The 21600-nt window shown below is 40.0% G+C and overlaps 1 protein-coding gene across 2 annotated transcripts in view; it reads left to right on the top strand.

Moving 5' to 3' along the window:
- Positions 1–21600, top strand: part of GLI3 (GLI family zinc finger 3) — a 185066-nt gene that overhangs the window by 136917 nt on the left and 26549 nt on the right. The window contains exons 7-9 of one of the 2 annotated variants that reach the window (XM_062498054.1): positions 8417–8633; positions 10085–10201; positions 11533–11673. In XM_062498054.1, the coding sequence (XP_062354038.1) occupies positions 8417–8633; positions 10085–10201; positions 11533–11673 (475 nt within the window). The remainder of the gene's footprint in view (positions 1–8416; positions 8634–10084; positions 10202–11532; positions 11674–21600) is intronic. The other variant, XM_062498063.1, reaches the window with a different exon arrangement.

Consider the following 21600-nt stretch of genomic DNA (forward strand, 5'->3'; position numbering starts at 1 on the left):
TCTTCACATATGTGCAATATAAGGCTTTGTTCTCCATGGTCTTGTACTGTGATTAACCTAAAGAAGGGAATATAATACTCTACCCTGCAATAATATCTTCATTTCATACCTTCTTTCAAGAAGTGTGAATAACAGACAAGTACTACAAAGTGAATAGAAGTGAAATTCACCAGTATTAAAGAAAGTTGCCTCTATATCAGGCTCTGTGGAAGTATAACCCTGCAGCTAGTCTCCTGCACAAAGCTTATGTAGATTATAGGAGGGTGACATTTAGGGAGATTGTTTTGGAGTTCACCTACGTCTTGCATTAGAAAGTGGTGGATGTTTCTCACCAGAAACATGAATGGCAAGATTTCTGCCTTAGGAAAGTGTAAAATCTAAGGAGCTGGGCAACATAAAGAATGCAGACTACGCAGGCATGTATTGCATGCACATTTACACGTGCAGGTGCACCTATATACAAGTGACATTATGTATACATGCCTGTAAATCTTTATGTCACAGATCTTGTAATTAAAAGTCCATTTGAAGAAACTTGCTCCACAGTGGTTCTGTGTTACTTAAAGTGTTTAAAGTCGTTGAACCCAGAGCAATATTAGTTCCAGGAAAGTTTTCAAGCTAAGACAAGTGTGCTGGAGTTTAGCATGTCATTACTTCATTTTCAGACCCCAAAAGCAAGTATTAATTAGCATTTTGAATGTAATAAATTTTACTGGTTTTAGAAGCTCAGAAGTTAGCCATGAATTTAATTTGAAATTATGTTTGCTAGAAGTGGCATGAGCTTGCATGGAGGGAGGGAGGGAGATAAATTATGCAAGGTACCATTAATACAAAGTCCAGCTAGGATACTAAGGATTCCTTCACAGGAATAATCCAGTGAGAAGGACAAAGCTGACAGTGCTGTCTGAGCACATAAGGTTAATCAGTGTGGCCCTGTTACTCTCATTGAAACTGTACCATTTTACTCTGGATATGGCAATGTATCAATGAAGAAGAATTTCACCTAGCCTAGCAGATAAAACAGAATATATAATAAGGTAAGCTGAAGAGAAAGTATAAACCACAGACTCTGTTAATTTTAAACTGGTAATACAAAATTTAAAAAAAAAGGAGGCAGTGATGTATGTGAATGGAATACGATTGTACAATGATGGTTATTATCTGTTGAAAACTAGAAAACCTAGTAAAATACATACTCTGTTAGATGCAGGATATGTCTTTTTACCATTCATTTAGATGACTTGTCTCTAAGTTAGTGATTTTTAATGCAACATGTCGACATTACAAATGCAGAGCGATATTTGAAACCTAGTCATTTTTTAAATATTTTTTCAGAAATATTTTCAGTTTTCAAAAAATGATTTCAAGTCTCATGCCTGCATTCAAGATCACATTATGTCTGGTTTCATTGTCAACGTTTGGTGTTATTTTCCCCTGTACTTGAGTAACAATCCATAAAAACTACTGATGACTTTTCTGCCTTGCTTACTCAAAACACAGTGTTGTCAGTTAAAAAAATTCAGGGAGAGGAACAGAATTTAAAGCACAGTTTTTTATTAATAAAAGTATTACATACACTGTGGGTAAACTACTCCAAACAGAAGTGCATTTTAAAGTCTCTCTTCCTGTAGAGCTATTTGTTTGGGTTTTTTTGTGTCTAAGACGCTTGAAACTGTAAGAGTGTCACAAATCTCTTCAGGGCTGCAAGGCTGCCAAGTGATTTGTCACTCCTGTGTCCTGAGCAATTTGTCAACATTCACTCTGGCAGGTTGTTGCCATGAGGAAAAGTAGAGGGCAGAGTTGGAAACTTCTTCTTTTTACTCACTCCCGTGTGTTTACCAGGAACACACATAATTCCTGTTTCTGCCAACTCAAACACCAGGAGATGGTTTTCTTACATGTTGCTACTGTATTCTGCATCCCTGTCTAAGGAGAACTCACTGGCTTGTTTTCTTCTACACCTCTGCTGGGGTTTGTCCTGCTGACTGTCCACAGCTTTTCATATCTTGAGTGTGTGCAGGGTTCCTGGCTGCATCTTATACGTACACATTGTTCCATCAAAAGATCTATATAAATTTCTATGCATGAAGTCAGCTTATCCCCTCAGCACCCATGGCTCAGCTCCCAGCCACGCTTACATATGTCCTGTATTTTGAAATACATGGCAATTTATCATGGGATGAATGAAGCTGCTTCTTTTATTAGGTTTTATTTTTTTAAAATGAAGCATCTGAGCATATGAAAAGCAGTATTTGATCACTGTTAGCTTATGACTTGTATTATGACTTACTTCAGTTGAGATTACTGTGTCTGTAAGACCCAGGCTTTAGGACAGCACTTAAGGACTTGGTGAAGTCAGTCCCTCTTCAGAAGCATTTAAGAGTTATTAGGGTGCTTTCCTGAACAGTAGCTGGGTCCATTTGTGAAACAGTAAAGGTGCTCATTTGCCTCTTAACAACTTTCATAAACAATTTATAAGGACTTTAAAAATCAAAATTAAAAACTAAGGGTGAAAAGCTGGCCTGGTCTAAGCAAAAGATAAATACCTTTTAATTCAGTTAATTCAATGAGTCCAGATATTCGTCCAACATTAGTAGTTTCCTACTAACCCTGATTTCTCCGTTTCTCTTGTCCACAGGCTTCATGCAACTCTTAAAGGTTAATAAGATAAAGTGGTGACATCTGTACCTACTTGAGCATGAGTATTACATATATTGTGGGTAAATTGCTCCAAACAGAAGTGCATTTTAAAGTTAACTAGGTGTTATCCTAGTTTGTGATGATCAGCTTTATTGAACATTAAGGCAATCCACCTACAAATTATTTAGCTCTTTCTTGACCTGGGGTCCTTTTTGGAGGGATTTGTATATTTTAATCTGTCTAGTCTAAGTCCCTGATGGCAAAAACACCTGATGGAGGCTGTAGAGCAAACGGGGAGTGCCAAGGCTTTTCCACAAGTTGGGAAGGGGCCTGCATGTCCCCTTGCAGTGCTGGTTGCACCGTCCCTCTTGAAGTGGGTGTTACGATTGGGAAGGCACCACCCAGACATCAAAAACCCTTCAAAGGCCTAAAGACCTGAAGCCCTCTCCTGCCCCATGATCTAGATGGAGACAGTGTGTCTCATTATGCCCCATGTTCCTGTCTGGTGACTTGTTCTGCACTGTTTTATTTCAAAAGATGTTGGACGATTGGGGTGCTACAAGGACAAGCAAAGAAAAAGATAAGAGATCTGAAAAATGATATGGATAAGTTTAAATAGAGTTTATCTGTTTTTTCCAGACTGGACAGGAAGAAGGTATAGAAATAATTTCAAACATTTAAAAAAGAGAGGAAGGGAAAGGCAGATGAGTGCTGTGTAGAGTAACAAAGTGCTGGATCTTCAGTGGACACAGGAAATAATTAAGATCAAGGATAGGAAAGAAGCTTTTAATATGGTAAACATAATGTTCTATATGAATCAAGATACACCAAAGAAACCAATTTCTCTTTCTGAAGTTTAAAAATAAAGAAAAAATAATTGAACACATCAGAAACAACCCACTGGGTCAAACTAGAGGCGTTACTCTAGTTGGTATGTCTCTGATGGTGCAAACAGGGGATGCTATTTAGGAAGCACATGAACCCCCCTGCTTGCTAATTTTTGTTCTCTTAGTGCTCTCCCAGCATCAATGTTCTTTAGGTTAGCAACCCCAAAGTATGCATTCTTTCTTGTTCCCTTCAGTATTTCTTTGCAGACCTGTTGTCTTTGGATTTGTCTAGTCCTATAGGAACCTGCTGGTTATGTCTGCAGCTGTTCCAGAAGTCCACAAATGCTTTTTCTTTCACTCTCTTTCAAGTTGTTCCACTATGTCTTTCATTAAATGCTCACTCATTGACAGGCTTGGGAAGTTCTTGTCCTAAAACCTTGCAAAGCAGAACCAGAAAAGGGAAAGCACTCAGATACTTGAGCAAGACCTCCATGTATCTGATCTTGCAGAACTTTGTATTTTGTAACACAAAGAGGGTGCCTTCAGAGTTTTTGGGAAGAAAATGACTGTGATAATAAGACAATCCTTGCAGTATTCACAAAATTGCAATCTCCTCAGCACTTTTGCCTGCTTAGGCACACCTATGCAATGTATAGGAAAGAAGGATTTTTTTTTCCTGACTTTAATTCACAGATGTTTTGTGGTAAATTCCGCAGCTGTGACCAGAAACTGGACAACCTTGTTACCAGGACAGCCACAAAGTAGCTACAAAGTTTGGTTTTGATTATAATGTCTTGTTTTTCTTCTTCTTGAAGTCTGTTCTTTAAAATTTAATGTGTTCATGTAATTGCAAGTGGTTCACTGCCCTGCATTACCTCCAGTGAAGGGAGTTTGAGATTTTGCAGATGAGGAGAAGAGAGACAGACAGACAGACTGACAGACCCTGAAGCCCACAGTATGATAAAATAAATGATATCACTGATGGGCTTTTCTGTCAGTGTATATGAGTTATTGAATCCTTAAGCAGAAATATTACATGTTTCTTCTAACCCTTATTCCTCATAAAACTCAACAACTAAAAAGATAACAGGCATGTAATTTTTAGTGGCTATATATGCTTTCATCTAATTTCCTTTTCTACTTTGTTTAAAAGTCTGTAACAGAAATACAAATGAAATTTCATTCCAGTGGTGTTCATTTTCATATCTCGGTAGGTAGATGGAAGGAAAAGGTTCATAGTTCATTTACATTTCTGTGAATCCAAGATATTTTGGAAGTGGCTGGTGTTTTGGAAAATATGAACAGTTGGGGCAGGAATCTCATGTTCTTCTGGCATCTGGATTTTGGAACTCTTGAGCTCTCCTTGTCTGAAATGCAGCCTCTTTAAAACTGTCTTAAAAGAAACATGACTCAAAATGAGGCCTCTGGAACTACTCGTTGCTTTTGAAAAACTTTGTTGTTGGTTTTGGTAGTTCCAAAGTCTCAAAATTACTACTTTCATGTCTTCACTTCTTTTGCAAATGAATTTTATGTAGTTCCTGAGTGACACTGCTGCACATGTATAAGCATGGTTGGAACAACTGGACAAGGGCAGCTGGTGCCACTGTCCACCATTCCTGCTGATGCTGGCCACCTGGCTAGGAAGCAGTGTGAGCTTGGTAGGGCCAGCAGGAGGACATATGGCTTCTGGTCAAGGCAGAGGGATCACATGGGGCTCTGGGTTACAGAGATTCCCCATCCATCCTGTGTTCAAGACTTGCTGAACAAAGTGCAGTGAAAAACTTTGGGAAGGAGGGCAGGAATCCAGGCCTTCCCTTCCCAACAGAGCACACCCTGCCAGCAATGTTGAGAGCTTTGATTTATTTTTCTTCTTTTTGGCCCTCAACATTATTGTACAGTTTCTGAAAGGCAGAGAAAAACCTGCCACCTTCTGTTCTCTTCAGAACCTTCTGGTCTGTTCAAATCAGAAAAATCCTCCAGGCTGCCCAGTGACAACATCTTGCATGTGAGTGACATTAAACCCAGCCAGGTCAACTTGCCTTATGAGGAGCTCTCCAGAAACAGCTGGAGAGAATTACTATTTGAAGGCAGCTATCTGAGCTATTTAAGAAGTCGCCCTGATGGTTGAACCATTGTCTCCATTCCTGAGTTACTCCCCTTAGCTGTGCTGGCTATTCCTCTGCTCCCTCACAATCACCTTTTCATTTAATTCCGAGATGTTTGAACTTTGGAGGGAGAGGGAATGAAATGCAGATTTTCAGCGTCCATAGGAAATTCCTAGTCCCTCAGACTCAGCACTGAGTAAAAAAAGATACTAGAGAAAAAAGGATATTTCCTTCCCCTAGCACATCTGTCCAGCTGTGTCTTAATGTATCTGCTGCTGGCGTCACTGTTTTTCCAGTAAGAACCTCTAGCTAAGATGATGTCTGTCTTCTCTATTGTGCTCTACAATTTTGTCAATGCCTAGCTTAGCATCCTCTCTCTGGGTACTGTTGTACAGTGTGAAGACAGATGTAGATAACAAGGTCTTCTCTAGGAGGTAAAATCTATCCTTTTGGTGGAGGCCATTTTATTTTATATAGGGAGGGGAATAGCAGGTATACTTACTTAATGTTTAAGCACTGCACTGCTTGAGTCATACAGTTATCTTTTTACCATGTAGAGTCTGAAGGACATTATTGAAGTTTTGAACCTGGACTTGTAAAGCTAGGTATTGCTGTGTGTGGTCAAATGGAAAAAAAAGTCAAAAACACCCCAAAACTCAACCTGTATTTCCAAAGGCTGCTATGTGCTTGGACCTGCCAATGAAATCAGTCCACTTATTTTTTTCCTTTTGAACTGACTCATGTGAAGGGTAAAAGTGTCCTGGGCTTTAATCACTCACGGAGAAATAAAATACCTCCTCCAAACTGATTGTGTGTCCTGTTTTGTTGATCTTGGTGAATTTGCCAGCATCTTCAGGATGGTGCCGTCTAGTGTTTTGAGTGCATGAGGTGAACTCACAGTGTATGTGTGGAAGCAAAAACGACCAGGGATATAGTAAGAGGCTGTTTTTTCAGCCTCATGTATGGCAGTGTAATTGTATGTTTTTTAATGAACAGACCAGAGTAGTTACACTTGGTAATGTTTGTTCACTAAAAAGGAAAAGGGGTGTTAAATCATTATGTTCTTTGATGAATGGCTAGTACACTGAGGAATAAATTGAACAAACTGGCATAGAGCTCAGTGAACATGAAATCAGCTATTAGAAGAAAGCTTGTGAACAAATTCTGAGCCTGATATGCATCTTTTGATTAATGTCCTATTAATCATCCATAGTGGCTACCTTAGCTAAGCCGTGCTGTAATCATTCATGGTTGCTTACAGGAACACTAGCAGGGACTATAGAGCTTCAATAACTGAATATTATTACTGATTTCTCCCTAACTCTTGCTGTGAACAATTACTGTTTTCACTACGTTTCTGCCTCCTTTTATTAGAAAGAATACAATGCAGAATGAAAAGAGAGTTCCTCAAAGGCCAGTAAAATTCTCCCAGGGTATTCTTAATGATATTCTGTCCTAAATGGGGAAACTATTGTAATGCAGAGTTCTCACCAGGAGTAATAGTAATGTAATCACATTGAAGCTGTCTTTTTATGAACTGTAGTCAAACAGACAAAATGTATAGTCATATTAATGAACACAGAATTTCTGTAGAATTATTACTTAAAATCGTTGAAATTATTTTGGCTTTTTGTATCACAGTATTTTCAGTTAATGCACTTAACAGCAGCAGCAATTAAGACTCCAGACTGTTAATTTGGATTAATTTGACATTAGAAGAAGCCTTAATTCTTGGAAGGAATGATGCCAGCACCCCTTTCCTTTGAAACCAAATGTTTTATATTCCTGAGGCTTTTTTGACCTCTAGTAGTTCAGTGTATTTTCTTTTAAATCCATGAATATTCTTTTTTTTTTTTTTCTCCTTTATGATTGGAAGTCATTGGCAAATATTTACAGGAGGATCTCTTGCTCTCTGTGTGTGAAGATTTAGTTCCACACCATTTATTTCTCAAGTGTGACACAAAGAATGCTTTTGCACTACCCACAAAATAGGTCCTTAGATGGCAGTGTAATTTCCTCCTAAGTCACTGTGGTCTGGGAAATGCGGTGAAGTAATGAAGTGATGACAGGTATTAACATGCATAATGGGCTTTAATAGACATTTAATGTTGTTTAACTGGAAGAAGGAGAAGTGCTTTCCCATTGGAATATTTCTACATTGGAAGTCATTGATCACCAATTTCAGAGGGGAAAGGTTAATCCATCAGTTTCTGTAACCAAACAGCACTGATGGAAATTCTTTAGGTGACATTCTGGATGAACTGAGCTTTCCATCTTTGCAAACAAATGAGTGATATGACAAGCATGGTGTTCAGAACACATTTAACCAATTGATTTTCTCTCCTCTTGTAATAAGATCTAGAGACATATGAAAGAGTGTAGCATGAGCCAAGATTAAAGGAACTGCTTCATACACGTGAACATAGGGGAACTGCATTATCAATAAAAGTACTATAAAGCATGTAGACACCCATTCTTTTTCTTTATATAAAGTTTGTTATTGCAATAAATAGCTGTTATTGAACTGCCTGCCTTTTATTTCAGTTTTTCTGAATTCTATTTCGGTCAGCTTTCTGTGGTTTCTGGTAGAGGTTAGGAAAAAATGTTTGTTTTGTTATGGTATCATTTTTGTACTCACTAGTAAATCCAGGCCAACTCTGGATTTAAAATCAGGATTTATCACCCTTTGGGGCACAAAGAAGGATATGAGGGGGAGGGGGAAATCTGGCTTCAAGTAGTTTAAATATATCAAATATATTTTAAAGTTTTAATCTCTATAATTCCTTACCATAATGATCCTCATCTTTTTTCCTCCCTCTTCCCTCCTTTTTCTCCCAAATTCAGCCCTGCTCTGAGTTTCACATACCCTCCTACACCAGTATCCCTCCAGCAAATGCATCAGCAAATTATAAGTCGTCAGCAAACCCTAGGTTCAGCCTTTGGACACAGCCCTCCACTCATCCATCCTGCTCCAACTTTTCCTACCCAGAGACCTATCCCTGGCATCCCCAGTGTCCTGAACCCTGTCCAGGTCAGCTCTGGACCTTCTGAGTCCACACAGGTGAGAGACAACAAAAGAAACCTTTACACCCCATTAATTTAAAAATTAAATAAACAACATTGTCTTGATGGCAATTAATCTCCACTGTCACTGAGACCCTTCGATGACAGTTTTCTTGCAGCTCTAGTGTTTGCAGTCACTTTATTTTGAATCACAGGAGTGTTGGTGCAGTTCCTGATTGGCAGTGTGCTTTTTAGTCCTCGTAAATGTTCCAGTGTACTGCAGCAGCTTCTTGTTCCATACTGCCTCTCCTTGATTTATACAGGAACCTAGTAGAGGTGGGGGATAAGAAAAGGGGCAAAAAAACTATCAAAACCACAGTGTTTTAAAGATCAGAAGGTTCACCTTCAAATCAGGCTGACCCTAGGATATACAAATATTCTGCCCTCCTTGGACAGCTGGGGGTAACTGAAGCAAATAGTTCTGTGAGCAACAGAATAACTAAATAACAGTGAAGAGGACTGAAGAGTTTTTCTCTGATTTTTGCAAAATTTGACTTACTGACTTTGAATTAATCATTTCAGTAAGGTGTATTCTTGAAAGCTGGGAATGAGCAGCAGTGAATCAGGCCCCTAATGTGGAGTTTATCACGGTTTGTGATTTGCCTGTTATTAACTAGTGCTGTTTGTTTCTAGATGACCTGGGATAGGTTATTTATCAGTCTGGAAGCTGTTTCTCCTGAATAGCTTTTACAAATGTAGAGGAAGAACATACTACTGTAGAAAACATATTGATTTTTTGTGGGGTCCCTGCAAGTTCAGATATCTGTAAAAGATCTCTGGATTCCTACAAGATCCATTTGCAGGTGTAGATAATGGTGTTCAGTCAAGCACAACAAGAGAAAAACAAGATTCTGGCCTGTTTATGTCGGCTATTTTGCTATTAACTTGTGAGAATCCAGGACTTCATCTAGGATTTTTTGGCTGAGTCTCACACTAGCATTTGGTTCTTCTTCCTATCCACCTATTATAATGGGAAACGTAGTGAAGAAGCCGAGATCTTGCGTGCAGATATTAAATGCAAAACCTTTCCTTAAGTGTGAAAAAAATAATTTCTCTTGTGTTTATTTGAGCATGCAGTGATTTTCCCTCTCAAAATTGCCTTTCCAAAGTTGTCATTATGTGGAAAACCAAGTTCTTCCTACCTCTCACTGCTCTGACAAAACCAGCGTTGGTTTGTAGCAAGCAATTACATGAAATGCTCCCCTTTCCACTCCCTCCCTGTTCTGCTACAAGGTTGACCAATGTAGCTCTTCCATGAGATTATGCTATGCAATTGAAGAACAATGTAATTGCATATCCAGTATAATCAACAGTGCAGCTTCTCCATAGAGTTGGTTCTCCAACAAAGTTGCTGAGCAAATGCTGCATATTTTTGTTTAGAGCCACATATTTATTGCAGTCTAATTTTGTCTTCTTCTGGGGGAAAATGAAAACCCCACCTGCCTGTAGCAGAATAAACCCACAAGTGAATCTGCAGTGAGCAGCACAGGAGACCCCATGCACAACAAGCGCTCCAAGATAAAGCCTGACGAGGACCTCCCCAGCCCAGGAGCAGGAAGCATGCAGGTATGGCAGCCAGGTTCCAGTCGCGAGCCTTCCCTCTTGCTGCTGGAGGGAAAATACACCTTTCCTGTGATACCCACGTTTTCAGGCTCCTTGTGCTTTATGTGCTGTACGCACGGGCAGCCCGCAGGAGCCAGGGTTAAATGGGAGCAGCTCCTGGGATGCAGGGTCTGTGGCAGGATGAGGGCAGAGAGGAAGGAGGCTGATGGAGAGGCACTTCTGACCAGTCAGAGCATGCTCAATTCTCTGTTTGCCATGGAAAAGTGAACAAGAGATTTTATTCAGGTCTTTATTAATGACATGTTTGGTGTTCAGCAAAATACTTAAGGCCACCTGTACTTTTACTGTGTCTTTAGCACTGTATGCACTGAGGCCCCAGTGTCAGGCTCCAGTCTCGTTTGCTGTACCCTCTATACCAGTTAATGCCACTGGTTTTAGTATAGTGACTCTTGATTTACAGTGACTCATTGAAGATGAGAATCAGAGCCTCAGTCTTGTGAGTGAACCCATGAAAACAAAGCAGAGGTCTGCCTAAATCTTTCAGGTTTGAAATGGAAAAATAGCAGGAGTGCATAATCTGAACCAAATGTTTACACTAACATCTGACTCTTGCCCTCAGCAAATAACAAGCTGGGGAGAATGTGGCACCTGATGAACTGGAGGGGGGAAATCTAACCCCAAAATTAAATACTTTCTTCCCCTGCTCACCCCTTTTATGCACATGTTAAGGACAAGAACAGACTAACAAGTTACTCAAAAATTACCAGTCTGCTTTTGAAAAGGTTTTAGCAGGCAAACCTGTTACTGTTTTAATAATGAAACACACTGGATTACGGGTGATCCAATTTCTGTCCAGCCCAAGTACTAAAATCAAATTCCAATTAATTCAACTATATTGAATAGTGCCTTTCACACTAGTGGTGCCACTGAATCATGAAAGCCAGGTGTACAAATAACAAGCTGCTTAAATAAAGTGTGAGGGGAGCCAAGCCATTATGATTTATTTTTAATTGAAATGTAATGGGAACAAAGAATTTATTTTACATGTATAGTTTGCAAATGCCTTTTGGCTTATCACACCTGTTTTTGGCTTCTGTATTTTGTAGAATGGAGTAGCATAGTAAAGTGAGAGTAAAAATAATCCTCCCTCCCCCACCTTCTCCACGCACACACACACACACACACACACACACACACACTCCACACACACACACACACACACACCCACACACCTCCCCATCATCTTTCTTTTAATGCTGAAGTAATTCACTTTTCTTCCTCCTCAGTTTCAGAATTTCCTCTTCTTCTCACCCCTGTTTTTTTCCTCTCTCCAGGAACAGCCAGAAGGAATGACCTTGGTAAAAGAGGAAGGGGACAAAGATGAAAGCAAACAGGAGCCTGAAGTGGTCTATGAGACAAACTGCCACTGGGAAGGCTGTTCCCGGGAGTTTGACACGCAGGAACAGCTAGTGCATGTAAGTTAATGGTATTCAGGAACTAGGTTTTAAAACTATGTGACCTTTTTCATGGGGGTCAGGTTCTCTGACCCTATGCTGAGTCAAGTTTCTTAGCTAACAGAGCTGCAAACTGGAGAGGGGTTTATGAGTTTCTGAGAATAAAGAAAACTCGAAGCCACAGTGCTTGACCTGTTCAGTCAGCTAAAGCTTAGTGTAAAATTCAATAAAGTCTTCCACAGAGATTGTAATGGCTCTGATCCTGTAAGCCAGCAAACGCTATTTTGAGTTAGAGACTTTGATAGTTATTGAGTAATAGTAAGCTGGACATGAATGATTATTAACCTTTAGTCAAGTTTGATTTTTTTCTACCCAAAGGGGTTGTAACAGTAGAAATGGGTGAGGGGAATTTTTTCCCTTCCCTAAGAGAGGTTTTGCTATCAATTTACTGTTGTGTGTAAACTGAAAGGGATTATTTGGCTAAATACATGGGAACTGAGTTACTTCAGTCATTTTAGCAAAAGCAAACTGTATAATCTTTTCTGTGGTATGCCAAATATTAAATCTATCTCCCTTGTTTTTTATTCCTCTCTGCCACCTCTCCCAAATAAACAATTTGGTACTGTTTGGTAATATTGGAAGATAGAAAGTGACCAATCAAAATTCAGAATAAAACCTGACAAGAACAATCCCCTGCAATTCTAACCAGCAGCACCTTTCTTATTTACTGGCATCATACAACATATTGAATATGCTGAAAAAAAATGGAATTCCTAGTACAGAATAGAGAATATCTTCAGCAAATGAGCAGTGTGACAGAATTGTATTTGGTTTAGAAAACTTAAATACTTTACTGGAGATAATGCAGAATCTATTGCAGAATATGGCTAGTACGTCTGAAATAGCTAATTGAAAAATCCACTTTTTCACCCCAAATAAATTAAAACAAACCCACCATATATTTCCAAACACTATGCCGAATGCTAAACTTATCCTTCAAAGCTTACTTTAGTAAAGCAGTTTCAGCTTTCACTTGCTGGAATGTGAGAACCTCTTGGTGTTGCAGTTATTCATCAAGATGTATTTTCAGGTTCTTGTTATTATTAAGTAGTAGCAGTAGTAACAACAATAATGATAAATGAAAGACTATCAACAACTAAAATAATATCCAAAATGTGACATTTTTCCAAGAATTCTTTGAGACATCTTGCACATGTAATTCCCTAGCAATGAAACTGAGGAATTCACAGTTCCTCAAATTGAAATGTGAGGAGAAACTGCTTTGGTGTCACAGTATGTTTTGGGGAAGAAATGCCATATGAATGGCTTCTGCAAGTAGTTTGACACATTTCAAACTACTGCATAGGCACAGTCTATATAACAGATATAATATCTGCTTGCAATTGCAAGACTGAAGCTTTAGGACACCTGGTAAATCTTTCAGTATTCAGAAATTATCCCAGTGATGATGACAAATAATATGCACAAAAATATGTGAAATAAAAGAGAAATTCAGAATAAAGGTACCTTTGGCAATAAAAAAAGTAAAAGGATTTTTTGATGTTCAGGTGTAAAATTTAATGGAAGCCCACTGAACATGCTAACTAATACCTTTTTTTTTGTATTTTAAAGTGAATTAAATTTACAGGGTGGTAGTTTAGTTCTTCTGGCGCTTAATGTTAATTTGTTGGTTTTGGTAGGATTTTCAAATATGCCTGCATTGTAATGGTCAACAGCAAGTCTGAAAAAAGTGTGTTTCTTATGCTTCTGAACAATGACAACATCTGAAACTAGTATCTCTGGACATAAAAAAGGAATATAAAAAGTTTTTCTATGACAGGGAGTTCTTTTTGGCAGGGCTCAGGATTCAGGTATGTTATGATGGTGTTTAGGATTACAAGGTACAAGACTTGACTCCATACCCTGAAGACAATAAATTCATCATGGCAACCATCATATTTAAGTAGCACAAATCACGCTGTAAGAGTCAGCGGGATTCAGTGATGGGGCCATGGTTTGTGATTTCTTTTGCTTCTCCGGCAGAGCCCTGCTGTGGGGACTCGAACAAGTTATTTCTGCCCAGAATTGCAAAGGGCTTTAGGCATCTAACCCTGTTTGAGAGCCTGGCAACTCACCCCAGTCTGCTTTTTGCACATTTTGTCTGCCCTTGATTGCCACAGCCCTCTGATGTACATCTGCAGCAGCAAGGGAAATGAGGTCTGGTCTCAGTAGGGCTTCATGTGAGGGCAGCCTTAGTTTCACTTAGGTGTGTTGCTCTGGCAGAAAGTGTTCCATCCCTGAGCATTAGGTCCTTGAAAATCTCAGCTGAAAAATGGGTGTGCCTTATGTATGCCTCCTATCCAAATACTCTAGGTAAATCCAAGTAGGTAAGCTGCAGTGCTAAAGCCAGTGTCAGCACAGTTCTGAGCGCTGTGTGTGTGGCATGTGACACATGTGCCCGAACCAGGCACAGGCATGGTGTGTGTCTCAGGGCTTGTGCACACACTTGGCTCCACAGCCCTGACCCTGTGGAGGCCTGGAGGCCTCCCCAGGCTCAACGATGCCAGATGCTGCTCAAACACGGGACAAAGAGTGCATCTGACGTGGGCACGGGGTCTTTCAGCCTGAAGCTCTGGGGTCACGTACATCAGGCTGCTTGTGCTGTCAGGAGCTACCTGATCTGGCAGCAGAGTTTGCCACCATGCCTCTCCTGGCTGCACATGCTCCTGCTCTCCTGGTGATCCCCAACCCACTGGCATACTCAGCAGAGCCTGAGCTGCTCTAGCTAAGCTGGAAGAGCTTAAATGTTTGGAAGTAAGATGCTAGACAGGATGTTAAAAACATAGATGACTATCAGGTTTTGTTGATTCTGCTGTGGGGTAGTAATTACCTAGACAGGGGCAACTGGCTTAAATAAAGGTTTAAATTGTCCTAGCAAGACTCATCCAGATAACATCTGCCATCTTTCTGTATGGTTGTAACCATGCGTAATAGTGAGAGATCAGACCCAGAATGTCCAATGGCACAGGACAGACTGTTGTCCAAGCCTTGCTTCCCAACGCACTGAAATTTTAGAGAAATTGCATTGTTAAGGGAAGAGATAGAAGTAAATTTCTAGCTGTTTGTTTCATTTTGTTTCCTGAAGGGTTAGGTAACTCTACATGAATTCTAGTCATTCCAGGTTGAGTAGAATTTCGGGAAGCTTTTCCACAATACATGGTGTGCAGATTTTGTGGTATATATGTCACTACTCCCACTATGTATAGGGTGTATGCACAAGCACATATGCATGTGTTTTGAAAAAGGTAAATATGAATTCGTGTATATTCGGGTCTTTTTGTCATATACACATAGCTTTGTTATTTCTTGTGGAATTTTGAGATCTGATTTACTTTGAAATCAACTGTAGTTGAATCAGCATTACAACGTGATGTGTGACATAGCACATATGAAATGGTAAATGCAAACAATCTGTGTCTAAATATGTGCTACAGCTTTACAGCAGAAACTGAAATGTTGTACACAGTAGTCAGCATTTGATCTAATTTTATGCATTACTGTAGCAAAGTCCTTCAATAATTAGTATAAAATGTGGGTGCCACTGAAAGTGTTCTTCATTCCAAATATTTTCTGACTGAATTTATGAACTGAGCTGCTATGAATAAATAACTGAAAAGCTACCTAAAAGAATCATTATTGACCCACCCAGAAGGGTCTGACACTGAAATGATTTTGGCATGGCTGCTCTTATTTTCAAGTGATATGTGTCACTTAGAATTCAGCATGGTTAAATTTTCATGATGCATGCACCAAAAGGCAAGGTGTTAAACCATCAGATGCTTTGCCTTATTTATAACACCTATCCATCCTTTCTCTGCCCCCCTCCTTCTCTTACAGTTAATAGAAAGATTCATGATTCTTCATGGTTGTCTATCTAGTGTCTGACAGTACCGACTGCACTGCTAAAGCAAGTCACTATCTATAATTGATATCCTTCTATGGAATAGGGCACCGGCTGCAATTGAAGGGTTTTGCTGAAAGCTCTTAAATCCTGACAAGTTCTGCCCTTGTTCTGGTCGTTGCTGAGCTGCAGTGCATAGATCCCAGGGTTATTTGAAGTTGATGCAAAAGGGGTGCATGTGTTGCACATTAGCCAGACACAAAGTTGGTGAGCCACGTTAGGGCTGCCACTGCATTCTCCTGCCAGGTAGTCTTATTTACAGTGCATTGCACTCCTGAAAAGGCTGGTTACATTGATGTTTGAAAATGCCTATTACAGGTTTCTTTCTTTCCCTTTTTTCTTCTCCTCAAAAAATTTAAAAAAGGATCTTATTTATTTTAAAGCCTCAGTTTGCTGCTGGGGTCTTTATCATTCAGCTGTTTAATTAATTTCTCTGCCCAGCGAGATATTATAATTGGGCTTAGCTGAGCTCAAGTTTGTTTTAAATATGTGAACGCCTAGAAGCTAATAAGATATTGTATATATTTATAAATCTGCTTTTTGTTGCAGTTTGTCCCTTTTTCCCCCCCTGAAATCAGTTAAGAATAAAATACTGCAAAAGGGTTAGATGCTAAAGATAAAAGTTTATTTAAGAAAATTATCCTTCGAGGAAATGACTAAATTTATTGTTAAATATTAATACAATGGCAATCATAAAAATGCAGTGCTGCCTATTTCTCATCCCCCTTGCTGCGTAGCCTTGATGATAATTATTTTTTATTCAAAAACATGCTTGAAGAACTGTAGAGCTATTTTTTTGTTAGTGCTTTCTCCTCAACTTTACAGCAATAAATTTTTTTCATTGTTGTTACATTTGATTAGATGAGATCAAAAAGCCCTAAACTATCAGCAATGGCTTACATTTAGAATTCCATTTGCTGAGGTCTTCCTGCCTATTTGCAAAGCCCTGGTGACTGGAGCACTCCCCCGGCAATCCCTGGGGATTGTACTGCTCCACACGGTTCCCTTCTTGCACCAGAGGACGCCTTCTTGTGTTTTTCAGATACCCACACGTTCCCAAGGCATCACAGTGTGCTGAAGGTTCCCAAAAGAACCATTACATGCAGTTCTGAGACTGGAGTTTCTTAATATTCTTGCTCTCTGTTCCTACAGAAAACAGTGGGCTCAACTCTGACCAACAGAATTTGGCCAGCAATCCATGGAGGCCTACATAAACCCCAAACTATACCTACATCCAAGGCACAGGATGCTTAGGTTTTACAGCATCTGTGAGGTGCCTTAGTCAATCCTGTGTCCCGCAAAACATTTAAGAACATCAGGAGATGGGGAACACACCACTCAGAAGATTTAGCCCTCTTTACAGTAGATGATTTTGGATGCTCAGAAGTATGGACACTAAAAGTCAATAGATTTGAAAGTCTCACTTTCTCTGTTACTGTGCTGGCCTTGGCCTGTGGCTTCTGCCTTAGCTCTTCTCCTGTAGGAGAGTTGTAGGTAAGGACTGGAGAGTCAAGATTAAAGAAAGCCAGATTAAAGCAGTTCCCCTGAGTATCAGCTACAGTGCAGCAGACCTGTTAGTGAAGCTGAGAGTTGCACATTACCCACCCTTGCAAGAGGAGGAACTGCACTGTAAGCAAAGGGCCCCAAAGATGCCAAAGCCAAGCACGTGCTGGGTGCAGCTGTGTGAGTAGGCATTTGCACCTAAACAGAGGGAATTGCACACATCTGGCCCAACAAACAGATTATCCTTCATGTATTTGTAGTTTCTTTTTTTTGGGTCCTGGAGGTATGCTTGCAAACTGGTCATGGGGCAGATGGGGTCCCAGCTTTGTGAAGCAAGTCCCTTACAGTCCCAGAGGGGTGTAATTACACATCCGAGTTTGCATGCTTCTCAAAGTATGTTCAGGTAATTACTTAATATTTAATTCTTCTTTGCAGAGGCAGTTTTCGGTGCATTTTCATTATAGTTTTATTTGGCTCTAGCACAGAGAAGCCTCAGCCCATTCACAGGCTCATTGTGCGTGGCAGTGACAGCTACTGCCCTGAAAGGTTCAGGAATGTTTCCTTTAAATTGAAAAGAGTAAGGATTAGATAAGAACATGAAATCCATTATAGTAATAATTTTTTTCGTGACAAAAGGAGAATGTTTTACGTACAAGAGCAAAGGGGGTTTTGTTGGTGGTTTTATTTTGTTTCATCTTGTTTTATTTTCTACTCACTGGGGTCTGGATCCTAACTCATACTTGGAGAAGGAGTGCTGTGGACAAAAGAAATCAGTTCTTCAAGTGAGACAAGCCCAAGGCTTGGGCTGAAAGCTGGGACAACTTGGAGAAGGCAGGGAGTTGTTTCAGTTGCAAGCAAGTGCCATGGGAAAGGGTTTTTTTAAAGTTTGTTCATCCCCTCAGTATATTTGATCTTTGTAACTGTGAGGGTACGAAGGAAAGGAAGAAGAGATTATAGCAGATAATCATAAGAGACATCTGTACAGAATTTTTTAGATTTAGAAATCTCTTCCTGATTACCTGTTTAAAGGCCGATTTCTAATTAAGACACCACCTTACTATGCTGGATTATAAGGTGGTGAGCCCATCCTTTTGAACTGTGACGGAATTGTTGGATCGTTTATAGGCCAGCAGTTTATTAGATGGCACATCAAATCTGGTAAGCAGATCTGTGCCCTTGAGAGCATGTTCATTCTCTCTCAGTTTCTGCCTGGGTACGCAACACAGTCTTGTTTAAATTAAACAAGTGTTTAACCCCCCCATCAGAGGTGTCCATGTAAGTGCTGTTGGGTTTTAAGGTTAAGTAACCACAGATGGACCTCACTGCTGTTTTCTGGAGCCTCAGTAGCCCCCAGGCTCTGGCATGGCCCCTGCTTGTGCTTCTGAGCACATCCTTGTTCTGAATCAGTCACTGTGATGCCCTTTGCCTCTCAGCAGTGTTAAAAGTCATTGGTGCTGCCTTGTGAAGAGATCTTATTCACTCTGGGCTTGACCCAAAGGCCAGCTGTGCTTTGGCTCAGGTCCTCTTAAGCACTCCACTACACAAGTGCATCAGCAGTCTCCCTGCCTAGAGTCTGGCTTTTGATGAATCACAGAGAAGGGGAGGAAAAAATAACATGGGGATTTCTTTTTTGATAGAGAAAGGTTTACAACAAAATAAATCCACCCTAATCTGTGAAGTATTAAGAGGGGATTTAGAGAGAGAAATGTAATCATTTTTTAATTTTAATTCCTCTGTAATTAGCATTTCTTTTCACAGTATTAAGAAAACTTGTTGTTAGTCTGCTGCTGTTATGGCTTCTGTTCATGTGAGTTGCCAAAGTCATTGTTTTTGAATTGGTATCCCTGAAAGAGGTTGCTAAACTATGACATGTCCTTTAAATAACACTTCTTTTTCACTGTTGTAGGTAGGGATGAACAGTGCTCCCCCTGTGCCCTGGGAAGAAACTCTAACTCTACCCATAGTGAGTGGGCACTTGGGTGGAAAGGGTTGTGCAGGGCTTGACTTTGGTCCATGCTTTAATCACACAGCTCTGTTTAGGTGGATATACATACTTACTTGAAGTGTTTGCCTGAGAGCTCAGCTGGTGAACTTTGCCAGGTTACTGCTATTTTATTGGTGACCTCCAGTTTTGGAGAGAAATGTAGGATAAGAAACTGCCAGTCAAGTCCGAGGGGAGCCCATGCTGACTGAGTGACGAACACATAGGCAAGAGTAAAGCAGCAAACTCAGTTGACACTTCGCCTCCTGACTCTTGTTAGCATATCATGGAGAAGAGAGAAAAGGAAAGTCCCTCCCTGCCTGAATTTTGCTGCCTCAACGCTGCAGGGAGGGCTGGGCTTGCTTATACATGGACTTCAGGTACCTTTCAGTCCTGACCAATGGGCCAGGACAAAACATATTCACCTGGACAGAGCTGTTCTTTCTGTTCAACTTTTTCATGCCTTTCTTATTTTAAGTGTCTTGATGCTACATAGCCTGTGTTATTAGGGTAAAGCAGTGGGAGATCTACTTTGATGTGTTTGGTGTGGTGTGTCTCTGCACTGCTTTTGTCACCCATATTCTACCAAAAAATCGACCCAAAGTAAATCAGTCCTGGGAATAAGAGAAATCTGTGAGTGCTGGCTCAGCTGCATGTGGAAGTGCCTTTTCTGAGACAGAAGTGGCAGATCAGCATGTACAAATGGAGTCAAAGACAGGCAACTTAAATACAGGCATGAGGGAAGTTTCTGCATTTGGTTTTGAAAAGTCTGGGCTGAATGAATTAATTTTTGCAGTCTCTATTGTTTGTGTAACCTCTTAATAGAAATAAAAAGAAAAATGAAAAGCAGATGAGCTTTTTATCACGGGGAAACAAGTCTAGTATTTTCCCGTGCTTAAACTTTAGTGTGAGCATGAATTTTCTTTTAGATGTTGAGTACCTAATCTATAAAATGAATGGGTGGTTGTTTTGTCAGGAGTGGGTCCTCTGGTGGCTTGCACTGTAGGTATGAGGTCTGCATATACCATTCTTATGTGTATCGCAGGGCTGAGATGCTGCAGTTCTCTGTGAGATAAAGTAGTCAAGCTGAAAATGAAACAAAGCTCCAACTGTATCCCTCCTTGTGTTTAGCAGAGATAAACTACAGTGGAGTCTCAGTGCTGCTCCGTTTGGCTTCTGGCAGCAGCTTTAATTGGTAAAATGCAGATTTTTTTTTTGATCAAGAGAGGATTATTCTTGTTATCAGTCTGGAGCATCTTATTTCAAGATGAAAAAGCTTCGCTGAATTACAGATGCCAACATTTTTACAAAGCACTTTGGCGATTGACATCTCAAAGAGAAAGTATGATTTATTAGCCTATAATGGCTAACACTCAGCACTGGGCTAGGTCCCACTGATTTGTGAAATTGCTTAATATGAATTGCCTTTTTGTGCAATTCAAGCCCCAGGTTTTTCAAATAAACTTCGAATATAAAGTGTATGAAACATTACATACCTGAAAAGGGGGAAGGTTAATGGGACTGTGTAGCTAAAAAGAAAAGAGGAGCAAAAGGAAGAAAGAGATAAAGAAAGAGAGGGAGGGAGAGAGAAAGAAAAAGAGTAAAAAGAGACAGAAAAAAAACCCAAAACAAAGACCTACTTCTAAATCCATCTTGGTGGTGCTTTTTTACAGTAGTTTGGTTGAAATGTTGGCAGGGTAAAGATTAATAACAAGCCTTGTCGCTATCAGTACTTGCTTGTCGATTCTCTGTAACAGGGCTGTCTGTTCAGCATGGAAATTATTGATTAAATAAAAATTGCTATTAGATTGTGATGTGATCCATAATCACAAACAATAGTGGACATTCTTCTTTCAGATCCCAAGCCATGCATCAAGCTTTTTCTTGCAGCAATTTATATTGTGCTGACACTCACACCCATTAGGCTTTTATCCTCTCTTACACGTGCCGAGAAAGAACGAAAAGACAGAACAGCAGCAGCACAGCAGCGGGTAGGCACTCACTAAATTTTCAGAGAGAAGCACAGTACAGATAAGTCCATCCTTTGCTTCTGGTTAGCACCTTACCTCTGAAGTGATTCCTGCCAGATAAGGTCAACACTCCTTGAATACGTCCAGGGAGGTCTAGTATGGTTTGCAGGAGGGGAGGGTAGTGGTGTATTATTTTGGGTTTCTGTAGTGTGAAGGACAAGTGTCTTTCCTGTATTTGTTTAGCTCTGATGCTTCCTAATTTGAGGAATTCATGATTGGAGCACATTACTTAAAACTGCATTACTTTAGGCTGAATTAATTAAAAATATCTCGCTCTTCACAGCACATGTGAGCATGGTACCAACTTTCTTTCTCCTGTGAAAGCCTTTGTCTAAAACTAAAGGAAACTTAGTGAATTTTTTTTTTTTTGAGAGTCTGGCTACTTATAGGAGCTTCTGTGTCCCTTTGTTTCTGAATACCTTACACAACAGATGTATGTCAGAACTGATCAAGCCCACCTGGCTTGGCTGCTA

Source organism: Cinclus cinclus, chromosome 1 (assembly GCF_963662255.1).
Source record: "Cinclus cinclus chromosome 1, bCinCin1.1, whole genome shotgun sequence".
Classification (NCBI taxonomy): domain Eukaryota; kingdom Metazoa; phylum Chordata; class Aves; order Passeriformes; family Cinclidae; genus Cinclus; species Cinclus cinclus.